Genomic DNA, 20,974 nt, shown 5'->3' on the forward strand with positions numbered 1-20,974 from the left:
GCCATTTCTAAGATGGAGAAACTGAGGCCAGATGAACTGGTCTGCCCAAGGAGTGCTTTTTACCAGATATTCCATCATGAAACATTTTTCCTGCCTTCTTTTAAAGCCACAGGAGAGAAGAAGAATGGGAAAAGCTGAAAGCTAGTAGTGTATCACCTTAGAGGCTTTTGTATAAATATGACACTCTGTAAAATGTGAGGTTCTAATGAAAGGCACTTCTACTTATGGGACCCCTATGTCTTTTATAAAGAATTCTATCTCCAGGGAAGCAAATATAGGAGAGCTCTGATGATGCCCTCATCTGAAATGAAACCATTCTACAAAGAAGAATGAAAGGCCCAGGTAGCAGCTTGCAACTTAGAGTTGGCATTTTTTTTCTTCCACTAAGGAAGGCAAAGGAGAAGAGGACATTTCTTGAGCACCTCCTAGGCACTTTCACATCCAAAGTACTTCATTTAGACCTCACCATAACCCTGTAAGGTGTGATTTCACCTGTTTTGTAGATGAGGAAATTGAGGCTCAGGGAAGAGGTAAAGCACCATGCCCAAGCCCATGAAACAAGTAAGCAGCAGGGCCCAAATTCAAGCCCGGGTGTTTCTGACTCCAAAAATGAACTAAACTGCCTCCCTCTGACTAGTATCAGTAGCTCACACCTCCTCACCTTTTCTAGTGGGCTGACTGACAATTTACCTGGTTCCTTGGCTCACCTGGGCAGTGAAAAAGGAAGTGTCCCTATCACCCCACACTATACCCCTTGCGTGCTGAAGTAAGCTGGTTACAGACATTTTTAATAGTAGCAAAGAGGCGTTGAGGTCCTCCCACTCCCCCCAAATCAGCATCAATCAACCTGGATAAAGCCAGGAGTCAGCGAAAAGGGTACCTCAGATGCCAAATGCAGCTTTACCCAACACATTGCCAGTTCCCCAAAGCCTTTAAACATCATTGAGTAAACTTAAAGTAAATCAATTTTCTAAAAAAGAAAAAAAAGAAAAAAAAAAAAAGATGTGCATATATGTTTCTTTTGCTAAGAACCCCAAACCATTTAGCCCCTCAGGCAGGAGTACAAGTCAAGTCAAAGCAAAATGAAAAGCTCATCTTCACAGTAGTTTTCTAAGCTTATAAGACAAGATGATAAAGGACAATTCTCTTCATGCTGGCTTGCCTTCTTCATCAAAGAGGTCACTCTGCTGCTCACCGATGTCAACGTTGGCTGTATGGGAGGGAAAAACAGATGTGACTGGGTGATGTCAATAGAAGTCCTGTTTCTACCCTCAGTCACCAATCACCTCCGTTTCCAGTCCCGTATTGGCAAGCCTCAGAATCATGGAGGAGCAGGCAGTGCAGGATGTGCGTTGGCTTTTATCCATCCTTTCCACTCAACATCTAGACACGCTAGACACCATCTACCCTTCTTACTCGTGGTCCACACCATTCCCCTCACCTGCAATGCCCTCTTCTCCCTTCTGCTTACTCAAGGGCAACTGTCCTGAAAGACTTGCCTTTATACCCAACTTTTTCCATTGAGTTGCTCCTGACCAATGCACCCCTCAAGGCTCATCTTTCTCCTGAGGTCCTGTAATTTTTAAACGTATTATTCATGGAGCAATTAATCAAATTGCGACTTGCCACATCGCCTCTACTGCACCCTCAAAGGGGTGGTTAAATTTTGCCTCCATTTGAATATTCCTCACGTGTTTTAGTCTGTTGCCCCTAACCAGTCTCATACAGCTCCCTATATACAGGTATTATCTGTCTGTCTTTTCTATTCTTCAACAATACCAATATCGTGCCTTTCCTAGAGCAGGCCCTTGGTAAATGTTTGTCAATTTAATTGTTGCATCGGTAGTTAGTAGTAAATTCTCAGGTTCCAGATTAAACTTTAACTAATCTTCCCTGGCCTTTACAAAAAACCAAAAAATAGACTCACCACTTAGAGGTTTCATACTGGGGAACTGATCACAACCTAGCACAGTGCTTTTAAGGAAAAAGGGCTCACCTTGAAACACCTGGAGCTCATGGCCCATCTCTTCCATGTTCCCATTCACCAGTGCTGTCACTTTGTGAATGCGGCCATGCTTACGTATTCCTTTTGGCAACTCCTCCCTCTCATCTGCTTCCTCTTCTGCAACAATTTTTTCCTCTTCATCAGCAACTTCCTCCTCTACCTGTTCCTCTTCGGATTCTACCAAAACCATGACATCACCCATGTCTTGCCCCCTAATTTCCAAAGGGGGAGAAATAATCAATAAGGAGATGCCTTGTTTTTTTCCAATATCAGCCCTTGCCGAATAGAAAACACTAGATTCTTTGCAACCCCTTAGGTAACATGGAAAATTCTTTCCTGCATTCAATTTGGTTAAGTCACAGGATGACAGATTGTAATCTCCTAAAGAGATACCTACAGAATGCTATAGATAGGCTTATCTTTGTTCCGGATGAGTTTCATTATCCCCCTGCTCCACAAGAAGATGACCTCTTGTCCCAGGCACCGACCACTTTAGTTACCCTCCAAGCACACACTCAGATGCTCTGTTCCTTTCCTGAAATGCCCTTATTTCTGCTCCACTAAAATGTCTCCTCTTCCTCATTATTTAAGCCCCAGGTAAAGTCCTCTCATGTCCCCTGGAGCCCTGAACTGTTACTGCATTTGGAGTCCAGGCCCGGGGGGTTAGCATTTAATTGCTCTGAACTTATTGCTGGTTTTACCCACCAAGCCAGAACATGCATTTCTCAAGGAAAAAAAAGAGCACATGCCATGGGCCAATCACAGTCCCGGGGGCATGACATCCTCGTTTAATCTTCGTTCTCTCATCTGGGAAATAGATGAGGGACGAAGGCTCAGCGAGGGTCCAGGATTTCGCATGAGCACTGGACTTGGGAATGGCAGAGCTCGGATTTGAATTCGGGTCCTCTCAGTCCAAACCTTTTCCCAATATGCCTCACTGTTCCCCCCTACTGAGAAGTACGCCAGGGGGATGACAGACTCACAGGGAGAATGGCCCTCAAATCCATGACAACAAAGGTTAATATTTTTTCCCATGAAAGATGGTACCAGAACAATAATATTTTCTCATTATGAATGACGGTCCCAGAACGATAATATCCCATTTTTATTAATGGGTAAAGAGGAACAAAGAGTTCTCTGCTCTGGCCCAGAACCTCTTTAGGAAATGAAACACACGAGTTCCACTTAGTTACTTTGCCTGCACTGACCATTCCTTCAGGGAGGGGCTTCGAGGCATGCTCAGACTGGTTTGCCAAAACATGCTAAAAGACTACAATGTATTATTCCTTTGAGTTGTTTTTAGAAAATTAGGTAAAATAAATGCGTGAACGACTGGCTCAGTACATACGCACTGTCTTTATGCCTCAACAATAGACCAACAATGTGCCGCACCCTGATGTCGTATAATAAGAGCACAGACTTTGGAATCAGTCAGACCTAGGTCTGAATTCAGGCACTGCCATTTACTTCCTGGATGAGCTTGCAGAAATTACTTTGCTGAGCCTCTGTCTCCTTGTTTAGAAAATGCAGATGCCACCTCCACTCTGAAGGGTTTATAGTAATGCCTAATGAAGCTTGCAGCCCAGTGACGGGGACCCGGCGGGTCCTCAGTGGGCATTGCTACTGTTGTTCTTGCGAAAGGAAGCAAAAACAGCGGTGAAGACATCACAGACGTGGGTTTTTGACTTGAGTCTAGAGAACACTCACCTCAAAGTGTTTCCTACAAAAGGGAGAAAGTGAGAAAAACAATTAACATCACATCCACTTCAGCCTCACGGAAGCTTTTCATCCATCTAACAGTTACGAGGGAATGGACAATGAGAAAAATGACCCAACGTGAGAGGTGACAGGGTGTTCTGGAATGGTGTTTAGGGGCTTCCTTATTGCACATCTGGACCCAAGGAAGAAGCCTAAAGAATTGGACTAAAGTGGGGGAGCAAAGCAGGGGCCTTCTTCCCCCACCCACACCCACGCCCTTTCGAAAAGCCTGAAAGAGACCCAAGGGACCCAAGGAGTCCTTACCTTTCCAGCAGAACCTAGGGCTATAATAAAACGTAAGCCCTGCGATAACGGCCACTCCCAGCAGAAAGAGGCTCACGACGGTTCCCACAATGCCCATGATGTTTAAAGGCCCTGCAAAGACAAGTCACTCTGCTGACTTTTCCGCCAGACACACACGCAGCTGGCAGAGCAGCACCTACTCCTTTTTGCTTAGGTCCTTGTGTTATCTTGGGTTCACGATGTCGGGCAAGGCATATGACTTCTCTGTACAGCAAGATCAATAATACGCCATCTCCCTACCTCGAACAGTGGGGATCAAATGAAGCATGTGATGCAAAAGAACATCGAAAAGCTAAAATCTCTATGTATCTACCACCCATCGAGACTGTGTGTAAGGCCACGGTGAGTGAGTATGAGTTATTGGTGCCGCTATAAACAATGATTAATGGAACAGAATAGAGAATCCAAAAATAGGCCCACGCATCAAAGCAAACGATACACAACAGATTAGTGAGAAGAGAACTAGTCAAGGAATGGTGCTGGAACAAATGGTTATCCAAACGGGGGTGAGGGGGAGGACAAGTTGATCTTGATTTCACACCACTCACAAAAATTAATTCTAGATGGTTTAAAGATTTAACCGTGAAAGGCAAGACATGACAACATTCAGAAGACAATATGGGAGAATATGTTTGTGATTGTGGGACAGACAAGAATTTTTAAAGACACAAAAGTGGGTAATGGTATAAGAAGGGATTTGCAAAAGCAACTACATTAAAGAATGTTGACCAAAGGATGCCATAAAGAAAGTGAAAAAGACAAACAAGGTACTGAAATATTGTAACACAAAACTAACAAAGAATTAGTATGTGGAATTTTTGAATAATGCTACATGTATATAAGAAAGAGGAAATATCAATATCAAAAGATACAAATAGGTATGAATTTCACAGAAGACTTACAAGTAGCAAATAAACATATGAAATTATGCTCAGCCTTATTAATGGGAGGAATTCAAATTGTGAGATTCCATTTTATCCCTACGTGACAGGCAAAAATCACAAGCCCTGTGGGGGAAAATGTAGAACTCAATACTCATATACTGCTGTTGCAAATGGAAATTGATATAATCATGATGGAAAATATTTTGGTTATGCCATAAAGATAAAAAGGGACATAACCTGTAACCCTTCATTTCTACTCCCCGGACATGTTCTAGAGAAATATTTGCCTGCAGGGGTCGGTGTGTGTATATGCATAGGAGTTGGGTAAAATATTTTCCTAGGAGCACTGTTCATCACAACAATACAAAATCAGAAACAGGAAAACATCCACGAGTAGGAAAATCAGTAAGTTAATTGTGTAAAAGTGATACAATGGAAAATTATACACTGGTAAAGAGGTACAAAGTAGAATTACACACACACACGTCGGCATGAATAAATCCTGGAAACAAAATGTGAAAAAAAAAGGGTCGCAAAAGACGACATTTGTGTGGTAAAAGCCATTTTTTTAAAACTCACAAACACATAAAAATAAGGTATAATTTAGAAGTGTGTGCATATGTAGTGAAAATTTTTCTTAAACATGAAATTCAGGATAGAGGTTATCTTTTTCAAGTGGCCCAGGATGAAACTAAAGAGAACCCTCCAGGCAGGGCTGCCAGATAAAATATGAGATGCCGAGTTAAATTCAGATTTCAGATAAACAACAAATACATTTTTAAAATAAGTATGCCTTGTGCAATATTTGGGACATACTTATACCAAAAAAATTATCCCTTGTTTTTCTGACATGCAGATCTAAGTGGGTATGCTGCTTTTTGAGTGTGGATGTTTTCTAAGTCTGGCCACAATACCCACAGATAACTTTAGCAATGTTGGCATTGTCCCATAAAGGGGGAAGGTAGTTTCTTGGGTGTTCATTTTGCTATTATGCTTCACAACTTACATTACATATTTTTTATTTTAATATATACTTCACGTTTGTATATATTTTTCATATATAGATATTCTTTGAGATAGAACGGCTGTTAAGTAATTTTTTATCCCTATGCAAATATTAGTGATTTAGGACGAGGCATTAACTTTTCCCATCTACCCTGTCAAGCCGGGCAAGCCAAAATGCCAGTGAACCACGTGTAGGGAAGCACCAGGCTGTTCCTGTGCTGGTGCCAGCTCCTCTGGAGCTCTCAACCCACCTCCTCTGGGGCCCCTTCTATCACTCACTTTTCACGGTCACCCAGATGTTCACTTCTCTCATCCCTATGGGGTTCTCAGCCCGGCAGGTAAAGTATCCCTCATGCAGGGCGTAGGAGCAGTTTCGGATGGTGAGGGTGGACCTCTGGCCCTTCTGGGAGATGGAGTAGTGCCTGTTGGGCTGGATGACCACATCGGGCTCAGAGAGGTTCCTCAGCCACAGGATCTTGGCCTGGGGGTAGGCTCCAGACACGCGGCAGGTGAGTGTCACGTTGCCCCCCTGAAGGCAAGTCCTCATGGGCTCAGGGTCAATAGAAGGGCTCCCTGGGGATCAGAAGAAGGAAGAGAAAGATGTCCTTAAGGATATTCACGACATGGCCTAAGATTCTCAATAACATTATTTCCTTTCTAAGGAAGCGACTCCAGGAATTTCTGTGCCATGCCTGGCCTCATGTAATAATAAAAGCTGCCATTTATTGGGCACTTACTGTGGGCCGAGCGCTGTTGTGCCTATTAACCCAATTACTTCTCACAACAACCCTGTCATTTTACAGATGAGGAAACCGAGGCATAGGGAAAGTCAAGTTGCTCAACGTCACACAAATAACTTCTTTGCTTCTTCAGCCTCCTAAAGCCACCTGCATTCCTTGGCTGTATCACTCCAGGCTTTCGCATCTGCTGCCATACCTCCTACTACTAAGTCTGATCCTCTTGCCCCCCTTTTATAAGAATGTTGGATGGCACTGGGCCCACTGGATAATCCGGGATAATCTCCCCACCTCAAAATCCTCACTCACAGCTACACAGAGGAAGCACCTTGGAAACGGACCTTTCGGATGGTGTCAGCCCTACCAGCCGGATCTCGTAGCTGAGACCCCAGGCATTATGGAGCCAAGACAAACTCTCTCCACTGTGCCCTGTCTGAATTTCCGGCCCACAGAAATCGTGAAATAATAAATGATTTATTGTTTTAAGCCATTACGTTTGGGGGTACTTTTTACATAACAGGAGATCACTAATAAAAGAACTTTATTTATCTTGTTCACTGCTCCATCTCCAGCACCTAGAAACTGTGTCTGGCACATAGCAGGTGCTTTATTAGTATTTGTCCCGTGAAAAAATAGCTTGGACTAGGACCTAGCAGCTTGGCTTAACATCGTTAAAGTTTGAAAGGAAGGAAAGAACAAGTAAAAGAAAGTAAAGGGAAGGAATTCAATCCACGCTAGCATCTTTGGATTTCTTTTCTGGACCTTCTTTCAAATGGTTCTCCCAAAAGGAAGTGGGTAGACCCCAATCCCAGAACGAGGCAAGCCAGACTCACGGATTTGTATCACACAGCTGTCTTCCGCCTCCGGCTTCAGTATGTGGATCCCGACGCACTTGAACTTCCTGCCGTCTACCATCTGGGACCGGTTCAGCAGCTCCACTCCCAACTCTGACATCCCCAGGACCACATTTCCTGGTTCTTGGGTCCAGAGGAACTTAGGCTCCGGGTATCCCCCATCCCAGCGACAGATGAGCTGCATTATGAACATCCGTGGTACCATCTCTACCCAGCACTGAAGGGTAGATAGAGGGGGTGCTGCAAAACACCAGAAAAGAATGTGGGCTTCGTCACTCATTCACTGGGCTGGCTCTAAGGGCTACCGCACCGGGGGATCGGAGAAGCATCAGCTCCAGGGAGCGTACCTTTAAGGAGCCCCTAGCACAAATTAGTGCCTGACGCCCGTCGGGTTTCCTCTGCTAGGTGTTAAATCTCTGAGGACATGGGCCTCATTTATCTTTGCATTTCTCACTAACTGCATGTAACTATTGACGTTTAAATTAGTAAAATTACAAATTTAGGACCTCTGCCACACTACCTACATTTCAAGTGCTCAGAAACCACACGTGGTGGTGGCTACTGTATGAGACCACACGGAACAGCACATTTCCATCATCACAGAAAATTCTGTGGTACGGTTTTGGTCCCTAGAGGAAGTATAGGTGAGACTTATTCACCCCGTGGGGCATATTTTTACTATGCCCATGTATTACTAAAGACACAAAAGTTTTAACAAGTTGCAAACCTATAAATGCAATATAATCCACGTGTTCACATTATATATATGTTACATATGTATATTATATATTTTTATTTGTTATATAATACACATCAGTAGAAATAAATTTGGATCTTATATCGATAGGCAGATGTGTGGTATCTACAAGAAAAATTATTGAAAATACACCAAAATGGTGGTTAGCCTACAAGTGATTATTTTTATACTCACCTGTGTTTCCCATAATAAGCATATATGGCTTTATACACAATAAAGGTCATCTATGATAGAGAAAACGTAAAGACTTATAAAGGTCTGAATAATGCATGAATTAGTAATGTGTCATTACCCCGCCCACTCATTTGTTCTGAGGCTCCCTTCCGTTAGCATGGATTATGAGTGCGCTCTGCACGTCTACGGCTGTTTGTTTGTGTGTTTGTGCGTGTGTTTTTCCAAGAAATTTATGTGTAGGTGCATTTGGTGGTTGTTTTCTCACCCCTGAAAACAAAGAGTCATGAACCGATGGTCCCTAACAGCGCCGGAAGGCCCGGAGTTCGTGAAGAGTGTGTGAGAATAGACGAATGAATCAAACGTGGTCCCTCCATCCACCACGGAATACTATTCAGCCACACCATGAGGGAAGGACTGACACATGCTACGACACGGAGGAAGCTCGTTGCGTGATGCTCAGTGAGAGCGGCCGATGGCGGAAGGCCACGGATCGTGGGATTCCATTCATACGAAATATCTAGAACGGGCCGATGCGGAGAGAGAGGATGCAGGTTGGCCGCATCCCACCCTCCAGGGGCTGGAGGCAGAGGATGGGAGCGATGGCTTAACGGGCACAGGCTCTCCATTTAGGGGGATGAAAACGTTTCGGATCTACATAGGGGTGATGGATGCAGGACACTGGCAATGTACCAAATGCCACTGAGCTGTACACCTCATAATGGTCAATGTTACGTCACAGACTTTTACCTCAGTTGAAAAAAAAAAAACAAAAACATTAAGCTAAGCACGAAGTTTCCCTCCGTGGCTCACAGGGACTCTCCTGTACCCTTACTTAGCAGCAACCTTCTAGAAGAGGTGGCCCTCTCTCTCTGACATGCACCCTCGGGGTGTACGTGAGTGTGGAGGGAGCTGCAGAAGCATGTTAGGGCCCGTGCAGCGGGCTAAGGGAAGAGGCACAGCCACGCGGTCCACAAAGGGTCACGGTGAGGACGTGGGGGAGGGGAGGGCTTCCTACTCACAGTAGACCAGGAGCTCCATGGTCACCTTCCGACGTCTCCCGCTGAGCATGTTCATAGCCAAACAGGTGTAGTTCCCTTGGAGGGTTCTCGACATCTGGAGCAGCGTGAAGCGGCTGACCGTCAGGTTGTTCCCAAAGGGCTCGGCCCTGGAGTCGGGGCCCCGGAACCACCACTCGACCAAGGGCGGAGGCCGGGAGTGGCTGCTGCAGTTGAACTCCACCTGAGAGCCCTTGGCGACGTAGAGGGTGCCGTTGGGGAGCTGGCCGGTGGTGGAGATGTTGACTTCAACCCCATAGGGACCGCCTGGGCAGTGCAGGGAGAGTGGGGAGAGCTTAAGCGTGCATTCGAGCCCCTCACCAGCTCTCACAGTCACATAAATGATCAGGAAGCAGCCAATGAGGATGACAATATCCATCAAACACTTCCTATACCACAAATGCCACGCTAAGTGCCCTAAGCATTCTCTCATTTAATCCCGAGCGATTGTGTATGATTTATCCAACGAGGCGGGGCGGGCGGGGGGGGGGGGAGGAATGAATCCTTATAGAAAAAGGAAAGTGCAAATTGCTCCTTTTCAAAAACACTGGTGTATGGCAAAGATATCTGTGAATCAAAGAGTTAACATGGCGGGCCTGAGCCTGCTCTCCTTAGAAAGGCCCGCTGGCAAGGCTGGCCTTGGCTGGTGACTGCGAGAACGTGGACTTCGGGAGGGTCCTCACCGTTCCCAGCACTGATAAGAGCGGGGCTCACTGTCCCTAAACTGTCTGTAGGGACAGTGTGCTTTATGCTGAACGCATGCTTTCCTTTCCGAGAGCCTCGAATTTGGGTATGTGCTGGGCAGAGGGCGCCTGTGCGACTAGCCACACCCACCCCCACCCCACTAAAAAGTCTCCACGGGCTCCCGGCAGGCGATGATCAACACAAATTGCCACGTCTTGCTGTTCAGGGAATTAAGGGTGTCCCTGTGGCTCCACTGGGAAAGGACTCTAGGAAGCCTGATGCTGGTTTCGCCCAGACTTAACCCCATGTGCCTTTTCCTTTCGCTGATTTTGCTTTGTGTCCTGCAGTGATAAACCATTAGACATGCTGGGTCCTGTGCGGTCTCCAAGAGAGAAACCCCCCCCAGCACAATTTCACTCTGCAAGACAAGAAATACTGGAACCGTTCCCGACTTTGGACTCCACTTACCAGCGGTGACGCTTTGGGCAAATTTCTTAACCTCCCTGAGCCTCCATTTCCTTATCTGTGAAACTAGAGTGGCGCTAGAAGCCACTTCATGGGGTCTGTGGATGACCGAATGAGTTGGGACAACTCTGCTTCTTAATTAAAGCGGACACCATCCTTTTGAGTCCCTGGGGTTCTTCCCTGACTCTGACTTACTACAAAGAAGGAGATACTTATTTAATTCCGTCCCATCTCTCCCTCCACGCCATTGACATTCCAAAACGGAAACCACAATAACTTCCACTTGCAGAGTGACAGTAACACTCACTCAGAGAGATGGATAGGGGAAGAAGCAAAAATAAAACAGCAAATAATTGAAAACACAGAGTGGTCACGAAGGCTCAGCATCTTATAGAGGCCTTGGTCAGTTTAGTGCTTGATTCTTTACCAGATAGATGCCACAGCCTAGTGGTTAGGAGCTCATACTCTGAATTCAGACAGGCCAGTGTGTACATCCTACCGCCGCTTATAAACAGACAACCTTGGGCTAGTGCCTGCCCCTCTCATGCTCACTCTCCTGTCCCTCCTTTGAAATGAAAAGAACGGTCATAACTTCTATCACTGGGTTACCGAAGGATCAAACAAGATAATATAAGAACACTTAGCCTGGTGTTTCACGTGTGGTCAGTGTTCTGTAAATGTGACCCGATATGATTATCAGTAGTATATTTCTAGATCGATTGGAGAGCAGGCATCAGCAAACTATCTGTTTTTGGGTGGCCCATGAAACTAAGAATGGTTTTTACAGGTGAATATTCGCAATCAATTTAAAAGAGAACACTAACTTTGAACCCCAATCAAGTGAAATGTTACCCCTCCAAAAGTGAATTACATTCTTCTTGTTAGTAGACTTGTACTACAAAAAAAAAAAAGACTATTATATTTTAAATTCTGTCAATAAAAATACGTGGAAATTGATTTTCTTATTATATAAGTACTTCCTTAGTTTTACCTATTGGCCCATAGAGTGTAAAATATTAACCATCTGACTCTACAGAAAACATTCGAGTCCTGTTCTAGAACCATCTCCCTCTGCTGCTGCCTTCCTCTTCTCTGTGGGCATTCCTGACAGAGGAACTCACTTCTTTTCTTCCCCTTTAACTGTAGGTCATCTAGTCAAGGATCTCAAAGGGTTAATTTCCATCTCAGGGACCCACAAAAACAGGGATTCCCATCTCAGTGTCTTGGGTTCCTCACCAATAGGAAAAGTTATCTTTAGACATTTGCTCATCTTATCAGCATTTTTTTCTTGACTATGAGCTAAGACTGTACCAGGCAGTCTCTGCTTCATCCCAACTCTGGGATGCACCCATCTCTGCTTCAGATGAGCCTGGCAAGATCCAGATGAACCCATCTCTGGGCAAGGATCATCCAGCTTTGGATGGGGCCAACGATCTCTCTTCAGCGTGCCCAACAGTCCCTTTCCCGAGGACCTTATGCTGTGAGGAGGCGGTATCACCTCCGCCAACAGAGAATGAATATAAATCAAGGGGCCCGATTAGTCAGGGAACCATGGGACTTTCCTGGAATTCCCTGGAAGTGTGGAGTGGCACTCACCTCACTGGCTAGACAGGAACACCGCACTCTCAAAACCCTAACTGAATCTGGAGGTTCATACTAACCAGCCTCCTCACTGACCGTGTGCCAACTGGCTCCAGTGTTCCCTCGACACTTGCGTGGCCTGAGACAAGTAGACGCAGGGAGTCTGGCACCACGTGCCATGAAATCTGACTGCGGTTTTGCACGGGCTAATCTCCAGCGAGATCACTCGGCTCCTGACTGCGTGAGAGATGGTACCTTGAAAGACACGCGCAGTCTACTGGGATGTGTTAAGGTCTTTGCCGTGTTCCCCATCCCTCCAGCCTTTCTGCAGGTCAGCACACAGCTGTTCTAACATTAGCCCCGCCCCAATTTGAATGCAGGAGAGGATGGGTAACCCTGTGAAATGAGCAGCCACGGCAGCCCTGAACTGCTTTGGACGAAGGGGTTTCTGCATTCTCAGGAGTGGCAGCCCCAATCCTGATGGCAAGACTCTCCGATGACACCATTAAATTAACAAGTGTCGGTGCAGAAACTTTTTGTCCTGAGCGAGACCAGTAACAAAATCATGTTGTGGTGCCCATGCCGGGGAGGTCGAATCATACCAGGCCTATAGAAAACCAGACTCCTTAGAGGTAGAGGCACCAAATGCCCCTCTGATCAATAAGCAGAGATCCAAGTGGGAAGGGGAGAGAAATGACAGGCCCTCATGCAGCCAGCCTCGTGTTTCTACAACATCTTTGTCCATTCACACATTCAAAATCTCTAACAGATAACGACTTGTCACATCTCGAAAGTTTTCCCCTTAGCTTCCAAGGCCATGTGAGAATGTTTCCAAACTTTTCTCTTTAAGAGACTAAGTTATCAACCACCTCAGGGAAAACACAAGGAAAGCAAGATCTGGGCACATAGCGTCCCTGGCCCGCAGCAAGTCCTGTTTGAAGAGCCCAGATGTAATAGATTACTGGGAACTCGAGATGCATTTTCCCATAGGAATCCTGCCGCCTGCTTAACTAGTTGATCAAAGGGACATGGACCCAATGCATACTTGTGTGCTGATTTATCTCGCGAGGACATGCAGGGACTCTGCCTAAGTTTCATCATTACCGCTGGATCGCATTCTTTCTTTCTTCACATTTTTTCACAGATGATAAAAATTAAGGTTGGAAGAGTTCAAGCGACTTCCTCAAGGTCACAAAGACAACAGCTAGTGCGACCTGGATCTGAACCCAGGCAGCTGGGCCTCGGAGTGTGTGCTATCACCCACTTAGCAACACCATAGCCCTCCCAGAAACAGTGGTTGGATCAAGCCTAATCCATATTCCCAAATCTTCTGTGTGACATGGCCACTCAGCAATTCATCTACGGCACCTCCAGACGCAAAAACACTGTCCTCACAAATTCTGTAAGCCTCGAGAGCTTGTGGAAACCGTAGAGGCCATGTGAAAAAGCTAGACGTGTCTTTGAAGCCTCTCTTTCCTTCGTCCTCCACTTCCAGTCTACCAGCAAGTCTTGCTGGGCTATCTGCAAAACATTTTCTGAACCTGTGCATGTGCAAAGAGGCCATTGCCTCCACTCAGTTTCTGGCCACCAACACCGTATACCTCTGATTGGCTTTCCTGTTTTTATTGTATCAGTCCTTTTCAAGATACACACATACATTCTCCATGTGTAACTCGAATACTACTACACCCCTGCTTACTTAAGGCTCCAAAAGTTTCTCCTGACTCAGAATAAAATACCAATTCCTTACCAGATGTATTGGTTTCCTGGGACTGCCTTAACAAAGTACCATTATCCAGATGACTTAAAACGACAGAAATTGATTATTGCCCAGTTCTGGAAGCCAGAAGTCCAAAATCAAGGTGTCAGGAGGACTGTACGCCCTCCAAAGACTCTCAGAAAGAATCCCTCCTTCCTTGCCTCTTGCCTGGCTTCTGGTGTTGGCTGTCAATCCTTGGCATTCCTTTGCTTGAAGCTATATCACTCCAATATCTGCCTCTATCCTTTTATGATATTCTCCCTGTGTGTTTCTGCCTTTTCATGCACTTTCTTCTTCTTATAAGGATGCCAGTCAATTTTAATTAATGCCCATTCTAAGGACCTCACGTTAACTTGATTATATCTGCAAAAACTCTACTTCCAATTAAAGTCACAATTATAGATACCAGAGGTTAGGGCTTTCAACATACCTTTCTGGGGGACGTAATTCAACCGATATCACCAGTTCTACCCGGCCCCACGTGATCTGACCCTGCCCCCCCCCCCACATCTCACACAGCCTGCCCTCTCATTCCCTGGGTTCCCACCATCCCAGCCTTCTCCCCATCTGCACCATGCTCGACCCATCTTGCACTAGTTGAATTTCTGCCCGGATCACATTCTTTCTTATCTTTGTATGACTGGCTTCTCCTTATCATTTAGCTTTAATGTCACTACCTCCAAAAATTCCTCTCTAACCTCCCAATTTAAAGTGTTTCAGAGAATCACATCGCCCCGTCTCAATTCTCTGCATGGCACTTATCATTCTGATACTGCCTGATGCATTTGTGTATTTGCTTATTGTCTGTCTTCCCCCATTAAGACATCAGTTAGTCCCCAGGTAGGGACCTTGTCTGTCCTATTCACTCCTGTGGCCAAGTGCCTAGAACAGTGCCTGGCATCAGGCTCTCAGTAAATAAATATATGTTGAATAAAGGAATAAGTAAATTCTTTATTTTACAGATGAGGAAACTAGGGAACAGGATAGTGATCACATGGGTATTTGCACTAAAGTACACTACCTGGATGTCCCTCTAAACTGGTAACCAGCAACTTTTTCTGTAGAGGGACAGAGAATAAATATTTCAGGCTTTGCAGGCCATATAATTTGTGTCACGGCCACTGCCATTGTAGCACCAAAGGCAATCAGAGATAATATGTAAATAGATAAGTGTGGCTGTATTCCAATAAAAACCTTACTTGTGGACACTGAAATTTGAATTTCATATGATTTTCACATGTCACAAATATTATTCTTCTTTTGATTTTTTTTCATCCATTAAAAAATGTAAAAAAATATTTGTAGCTTGCAGGCCATACAAAAATAGGCAGCAGACTGGATATGGTCCACAGGCTGTAGTTTGCCAAACAAGCTCTAAATTCATACAAGGCAATAATGAAACTAACTGATATGAACAGATATGACTTTTTGGAAAACACAGTGGTAGCCATGCCAAGCCCTGTACTAAGCACTGTGGCATAAGCTCTTACCTGGTAAAGTATGCAATAGAATAACCGCATCCAATAAATAAGAAGAACTGAAGCTCAGAGATATTAAGCTACTTACCCAAGATGATGCAGAACTAAGCAACAGCTTTAAGACTGAAATTTAGGCAGTCTGACTGGATTATGGTATACTCAATTATGTTATGTGACTTCGTTGCATAATAAAGTATTAACAGCAAAATGATATTAACAAGCTTAAAGTAATTGCTAAAAGTAAATGCCAGGAGGCATTTGTAGCACTTCAGATACATAAACTGGTATCTCTTCCTCACAGCAGTTCTATGAGGCAAGAATTCTTTTATCCCCATTTTACAGATGAGGAAATACAGGCACAAGAGGTCACTTGGCTTGCAGGTGGCAGAGCCCAGAATGAAACCCAGGCCACTGACTCCAAAACGCCCCTCCTGTTCAAGGCTCTGAGCACCTCACCAGCCAACCCCAGCCCGCTCCCACTCCACTTACTGGCCACCTGCAGCCGCACTCGGAACCACCGAGACTCCTTCAGGACCTCCCAGCAGGTGTAATTCCCCGCATCCTCCAGCCTCAGCGACTGGATGTGCAGGGCCCTGGCCTTCGTCAGAGAGAAGCGTGGCTTGGTTGGTGGAAGGGTAGAATTGGAGGTCAGGAGGAAGATGGGCTTCGAGTCATTCCGGTACCAGGTCACTAGACCCCTCGGGCCTGAGGTGTTGCCACAGTGCAGAGTAACGTTCTCGTGAACTTCTCCGATGATGACAGTCTTCGATCCTAGACAAGGAAAGGTCAAGTTATTACTGCCTTTCTCAGAACAACCTCCCTTTTTGCACAGTCCCTCCACATTCGGATTAAAAAAAAAAAAATCAGGTGTGTATTTTTGAGATGTGATAACACACAGAGTCCCCCACGCTGTGGGGACTCTTGGCCAATACTTGACATTAATCCCAAACAAAACCATGATAAGACATCTACCATGTTAACTAGACCAGAATGACTAAAAATAAAGATAAGAACAAGTGTTGGAAAAGATGTGAAGAAATTAGAACCCGTATACACTGTTGGTAGGATTTTTAAATGGTGCAGCTACCTTGTAAGACAGTTTGGCATTTTCGCGTAAGGTTAAAGTTACCATGTGACCGAGCCATTCTACTCCTAGGTATATACCCAAGAGAAATGAAAACATATGTCTCCGCAAAAACGTGTACGTGCATGTTCGCAGCAGCACTGCTCATAATAGCCAAAAGGGAGAAATGACCCAAACGTCCACCAACAGATGAACAGATAAACGAAATGCGGTCTATCCACACAATGGGAATTTCATTTGGCTATAAAAAAAGAATAAACTACATGCATCGACATGGATCTTTTTTTATTAGTATTATTAGTATTGGAGCTGCGTAGCTATATGGATGGATCTTGAAAGCGTCACGCTAAGTGAAAGAAGGGCGTCCTAAAAAAAAACACACACACACACACACACACACACACATAGTGTGTGATTCCATTTATCTGAAATATCCAATACAGACGAATCTATGGAGATGGAAAGTAGTGAGCTGCTGGAGGAAGTGGAGTGTTAGGAGAGAGGGGCATAGTGGGAAATGACCTCTAACGAGCTTCTTTTCGGGATGGGGAAACCGTTCTGGAATCAAATTAGTGCTGATCATTGCATAGTCTTGTGAATACACTAAAAACTCCTGAATCGTACACTTTAAAAGAGTCCTCTGGTATTCGAATTATATCTCGATAGAGTTTTTATTTAAAAAAAAAAAAATCCTGCCACCTGCTGTGGGAATCTTTTTCCATCTATAAAATAAAGAGCAACAGTTATCTGTATTTGGCCTTTTGTCTGGTTAGAAGAGGCTCCATTTGAAAGATCTGAAGCCAGCCTGGAGTCACAGGATGTTACGAGTCTCTCCCCATTTTGGCCACACCATGTCCCAAAGTTAGAAAAAGATGACCAAAAAAAAAACAAACAAACAAACAAACAAAAAAACTAAGCCACTTGCTGGAAGGCAGAGAATGTCATCTAATGCTAGAGATTCTAAAACAGCAAGAAATGCTTCTGAACAATCACTCTAAAAAGCAGGTGAGAATTATTTTTAAACCCTTAGGTCTGGGAACCACGTTCTCCGTGGCTGTCCCCACTGACAGAAGATGAACTGTGCTCCTGCAGATGCCGTGCGTGTTCATGAGACCTGCGATCTGCCCCTTCCCTGGCCCCTTGACAAAGGAATAAAAGGAACTTGGAAAAGCCCTGGCGAAACTTTAGTCTTGGAACTTGAGCTAACATTGTCTTCTGCTCCAAGTAATAGAATGACATAATCACAGGCGAAACCATTAAGGCACTTTGCTTCTCTTGGCTTTGATCACTCCATTTTTTTTTTTTTTGAAACTAATGAAGCTGAAGGTGACCTTAGAGATCATTTAGATGTGGCAGCCCTGTGGGCTGGGCTACAGATGAGGCAGGCTGAGTCCTGGCTCAGAGAAGAACAGTCATTGGTTAGTGGCGTCTGTGACGCGGACTCAGAAAGGAGAGCCCCTGAGGGTGTGTGAGTTCCGTGCCTGGTTGTCCTATAGCCCCTCATTTGACAGTTGTGGAAACTGAGGTTCAGAACGCTTCAGTTCCCGTGTAAGTCACTGGGAGAACTGGAATGGCCATTCGGGTTTTCACTGCTCTGGGGTCCCAGGGGGATCTGCTTTGGTCTCCCAACCAGACAAGGTGAGATAATAGGACATAATAACAGTTTGTGTTACTAGAAGTCATCCACATAGTGTCCAGAGGGCCCCCCACTGTCCCCCAATCATAAATTCAGAACACAGAACACAGGAGGAAGCAATATAAATGATCATTTTCCTACGGTGCCCTCATATTATCATGCGCAGAGTTGGGATTATTCCCAAACATTAGCCTTTTTTTCTAGCAACTTCTCCCTAAGGATGACCTGGGGTTTGTAATCTGAGGTGACAGTGGAGGCATGAACACTGTCTGGAGTTAAGTGACAGCAAAAACTATTTTTTTTCCCCAAGACAATTTCCCACTTGAAAAACCACCAACAAAAATACACCAAGCCTCTAGCACAGTGCTTAAAGGTGAACTTGGCTCGGTCATCAACGTAACTGGGCATGGCAGTGGGGAAAGCATTCCTGTGTGGCGAGCTGCAGCCAATCTAAAAGCGGGGTCATCCCAATATGACGATTTCAACTCAGGGTCCGATGTCCCCAGGCCCCTGGTGTGCCCAGTACAGTAAACACTGCGAACAGCCGGGGAGAAGGAAACTTCCAGACCATCGACTGGAGACCTCCTCTCCTACTCCCTCCTTTCTCCTCCCTCCTCCCTCCTCCCTCCTTTCTCCTCCCTCCTCCCCCTCCCCCCGCCCCCCCCTTCCCCGCCCAGCCCAGTGACCACTAAGTCCAAAGAGGGCCGGCGGGGTAAGTGTTGCAACAGGGAGAAGTGGAACAGATTGGGGGGCACGCATCCTAGATAAAAGGGGTGACCACTGCTCGGTTCCAGGTGGGCCGGCAGACCCTGTGCTGCCAGATCTTCAGATTTTTGCCAGATAAACTGGAAACCTAGATGATGAGAAATTTTACTGTTTGGAAATGGTGGCTGAAAACAAAACAAGATTAAAAACTCATGCGCGCATAACAGTTAGGAACTTTTGACACTTGCTGCTAGGCGGCTCCGGGAGCAATTCCTGCAGGAACCTACGAGAGAAGACGGGCTGGGTGTGCTGGGGTGGGCGACACAGAAAATAGCATTCCACAAGGACTCTGGCAAACCGGATCGCCAAATGATTCCATCTCGTTTCCCGCCACCTGAGCCCTCTCGCTGCTTGTCACACTGCCCTGTGCACAGTAGACATGCATTTGCTGAATCAAAGCAAAAAAAAAAAAAAATTGTATTCAACTGTGTCTATTCCGCATGTTTTTGCAAGCAATCCTCTGCTCTTTCATCTTACGAAGCAGAGCGCAGAAGAAGCGTTTAAGACCTTTTGCCAATCATGTCAAGCATAAGAGGTCATCTCAAGTTTAGGGGAAGTTTCCTTGTAAGTCAAATTATTTCAGTATAAAAAACATAATAAGTAACGGAAGAAAGCAGGACTTTGAATACGCTAGTCCACATGGGTGGGCGTGCAGGGCCGTGCAGGGGAATCCACAGGCTACGGGGGGGGGGGGGGTAAGGCGAACGCGACCTTGGGCAGAGGTAGGGAAAGAAAGGAGCCTCGAATTGGAGCACCAGCGCAGCAGGTAAAACCAGAAGGGGAATTTACATTCGACGCTTAAAAAAAAAAAAAAAAAGGCAAAAACCACTGTCCCCCCTACCACTGCCTCTCCAATTTTCCCGGCTTCAAAATTCCCATCTTCACGTTCCCCTGTTTTCCCATCACCTCTCCGCCGGCCCGGTAGCCTCGCCCGCTGCCCACTCCAGTACCCTGCGCTCCCACGTGAGCGCCCGGGAAAATTCCTCTCTGCAAAGAGAGCGGAGCGGCGAGCAGGAAACTCAAGACCCACCCCGGGTGGCTTCTCCGCCGCGACCACAACTGGATCTGGCACTGTCAGAGGGAATTTGGTCCCCGGTTCCCCTTTCCTCGCTGTTGCCTGGCAAAACTCAACTTTTCCCTCCGGATCGAGGCCCTTACCTGCAGCAACCCCGAGGGTCAGCAGCACCCACAGGCAGTGGAGTAAGCGGGGCTCGGGCGCCCGTGCGGCCATCTCGCCCCTGGATGCGGACAGAGGCTCCTCGGGGAAAATGCACGGTCTGGCTAGGCTGGTGTGCACCCTCGAGGGCTCTGGCCACTAGGGTACCAAGTGCCTCTCTCAGGTCCTCGACACACGACAGCCGAGCTCCGCTCCCCGCAGCTCCCAGGAGGGATGCTTGGGGAGAGTCCGGTGCAGGCGCTGGGAGCCGCGCGGGGCTCCCGGCGCGGTCCTCCCTGCAGGGCGCCTGGCCCGGGTTAGGGCAGCGCACCCCACCCCTCGTGCCCGCCACCTACTACGGCCGAAGGAAAACAACAGGAGCGGGGCTCCCTTCCGCCTCGCATCCAGGCGGGAGCCCAACTTCCTTTACCTTGGCCCGGGAGGAGGGCTTTATGCAAAGGGCGCGCACCCGGACTGCCAAGCTGACTCCGGCCCCGCCGGGGGGGAGGAGCGCAGAGGCTGGGCCCTCCCCGAGCCCACTCCCCCCGGGGCGGCAACCCGGAGTCTCAGGGACAGCTGGGCCGGGCAGAGCTCAGCAGCTGCTGCAGGATGACACCCCTGCCCCGGCCCACCGGCCGCCCCCTCCCGGGCGCTCTAGCTGCAACCCCCGGAGGAGCGGCGCGAGCCGGAGGGGCCGTGCCAGCTGCCAAGCCACAGAATTCGGGGTCCCCTCGGCCTCCCCGCTTAGCTGCTCTAGGGATTCCCGTTTGTTTTCCTGTGCCCGGGGCGGACGCCAGGGCCGCCATCGTTGCCTTTTTGTACCCTTTGCAGAAG

At 46.5% G+C, this 20,974-nt stretch overlaps 1 protein-coding gene across 2 annotated transcripts; it reads right to left on the reverse strand.

Annotated features, from left to right (window-relative positions):
- Positions 1-767: 767 nt before the first annotated feature.
- Positions 768-20,603, reverse strand: VSIG10 (V-set and immunoglobulin domain containing 10). 2 transcript variants are annotated; one of them, XM_016149520.2, is made up of 9 exons: positions 20,143-20,602; positions 15,989-16,270; positions 9,497-9,799; positions 7,526-7,786; positions 6,235-6,528; positions 4,028-4,138; positions 3,713-3,725; positions 1,997-2,217; positions 768-1,210 (listed from the first exon to the last, which is right to left on the reverse strand). In XM_016149520.2, exons 1-9 carry the CDS (start codon positions 20,213-20,215, stop codon positions 1,149-1,151), a joined length of 1,620 nt encoding a protein of 539 aa, XP_016005006.2. In that variant the 5' UTR covers positions 20,216-20,602; the 3' UTR covers positions 768-1,148. The 2 variants fall into 2 exon arrangements, with proteins under 2 accessions (XP_016005006.2, XP_016005007.2); XM_016149521.2 differs by lacking the exon at positions 1,997-2,217 and having other exon boundaries at positions 20,143-20,603.
- Positions 20,604-20,974: the final 371 nt, after the last annotated feature.

This window comes from Rousettus aegyptiacus, unplaced genomic scaffold (assembly GCF_014176215.1).
Source record: "Rousettus aegyptiacus isolate mRouAeg1 unplaced genomic scaffold, mRouAeg1.p scaffold_m13_p_5, whole genome shotgun sequence".
In the NCBI taxonomy this organism is placed as follows: domain Eukaryota; kingdom Metazoa; phylum Chordata; class Mammalia; order Chiroptera; family Pteropodidae; genus Rousettus; species Rousettus aegyptiacus.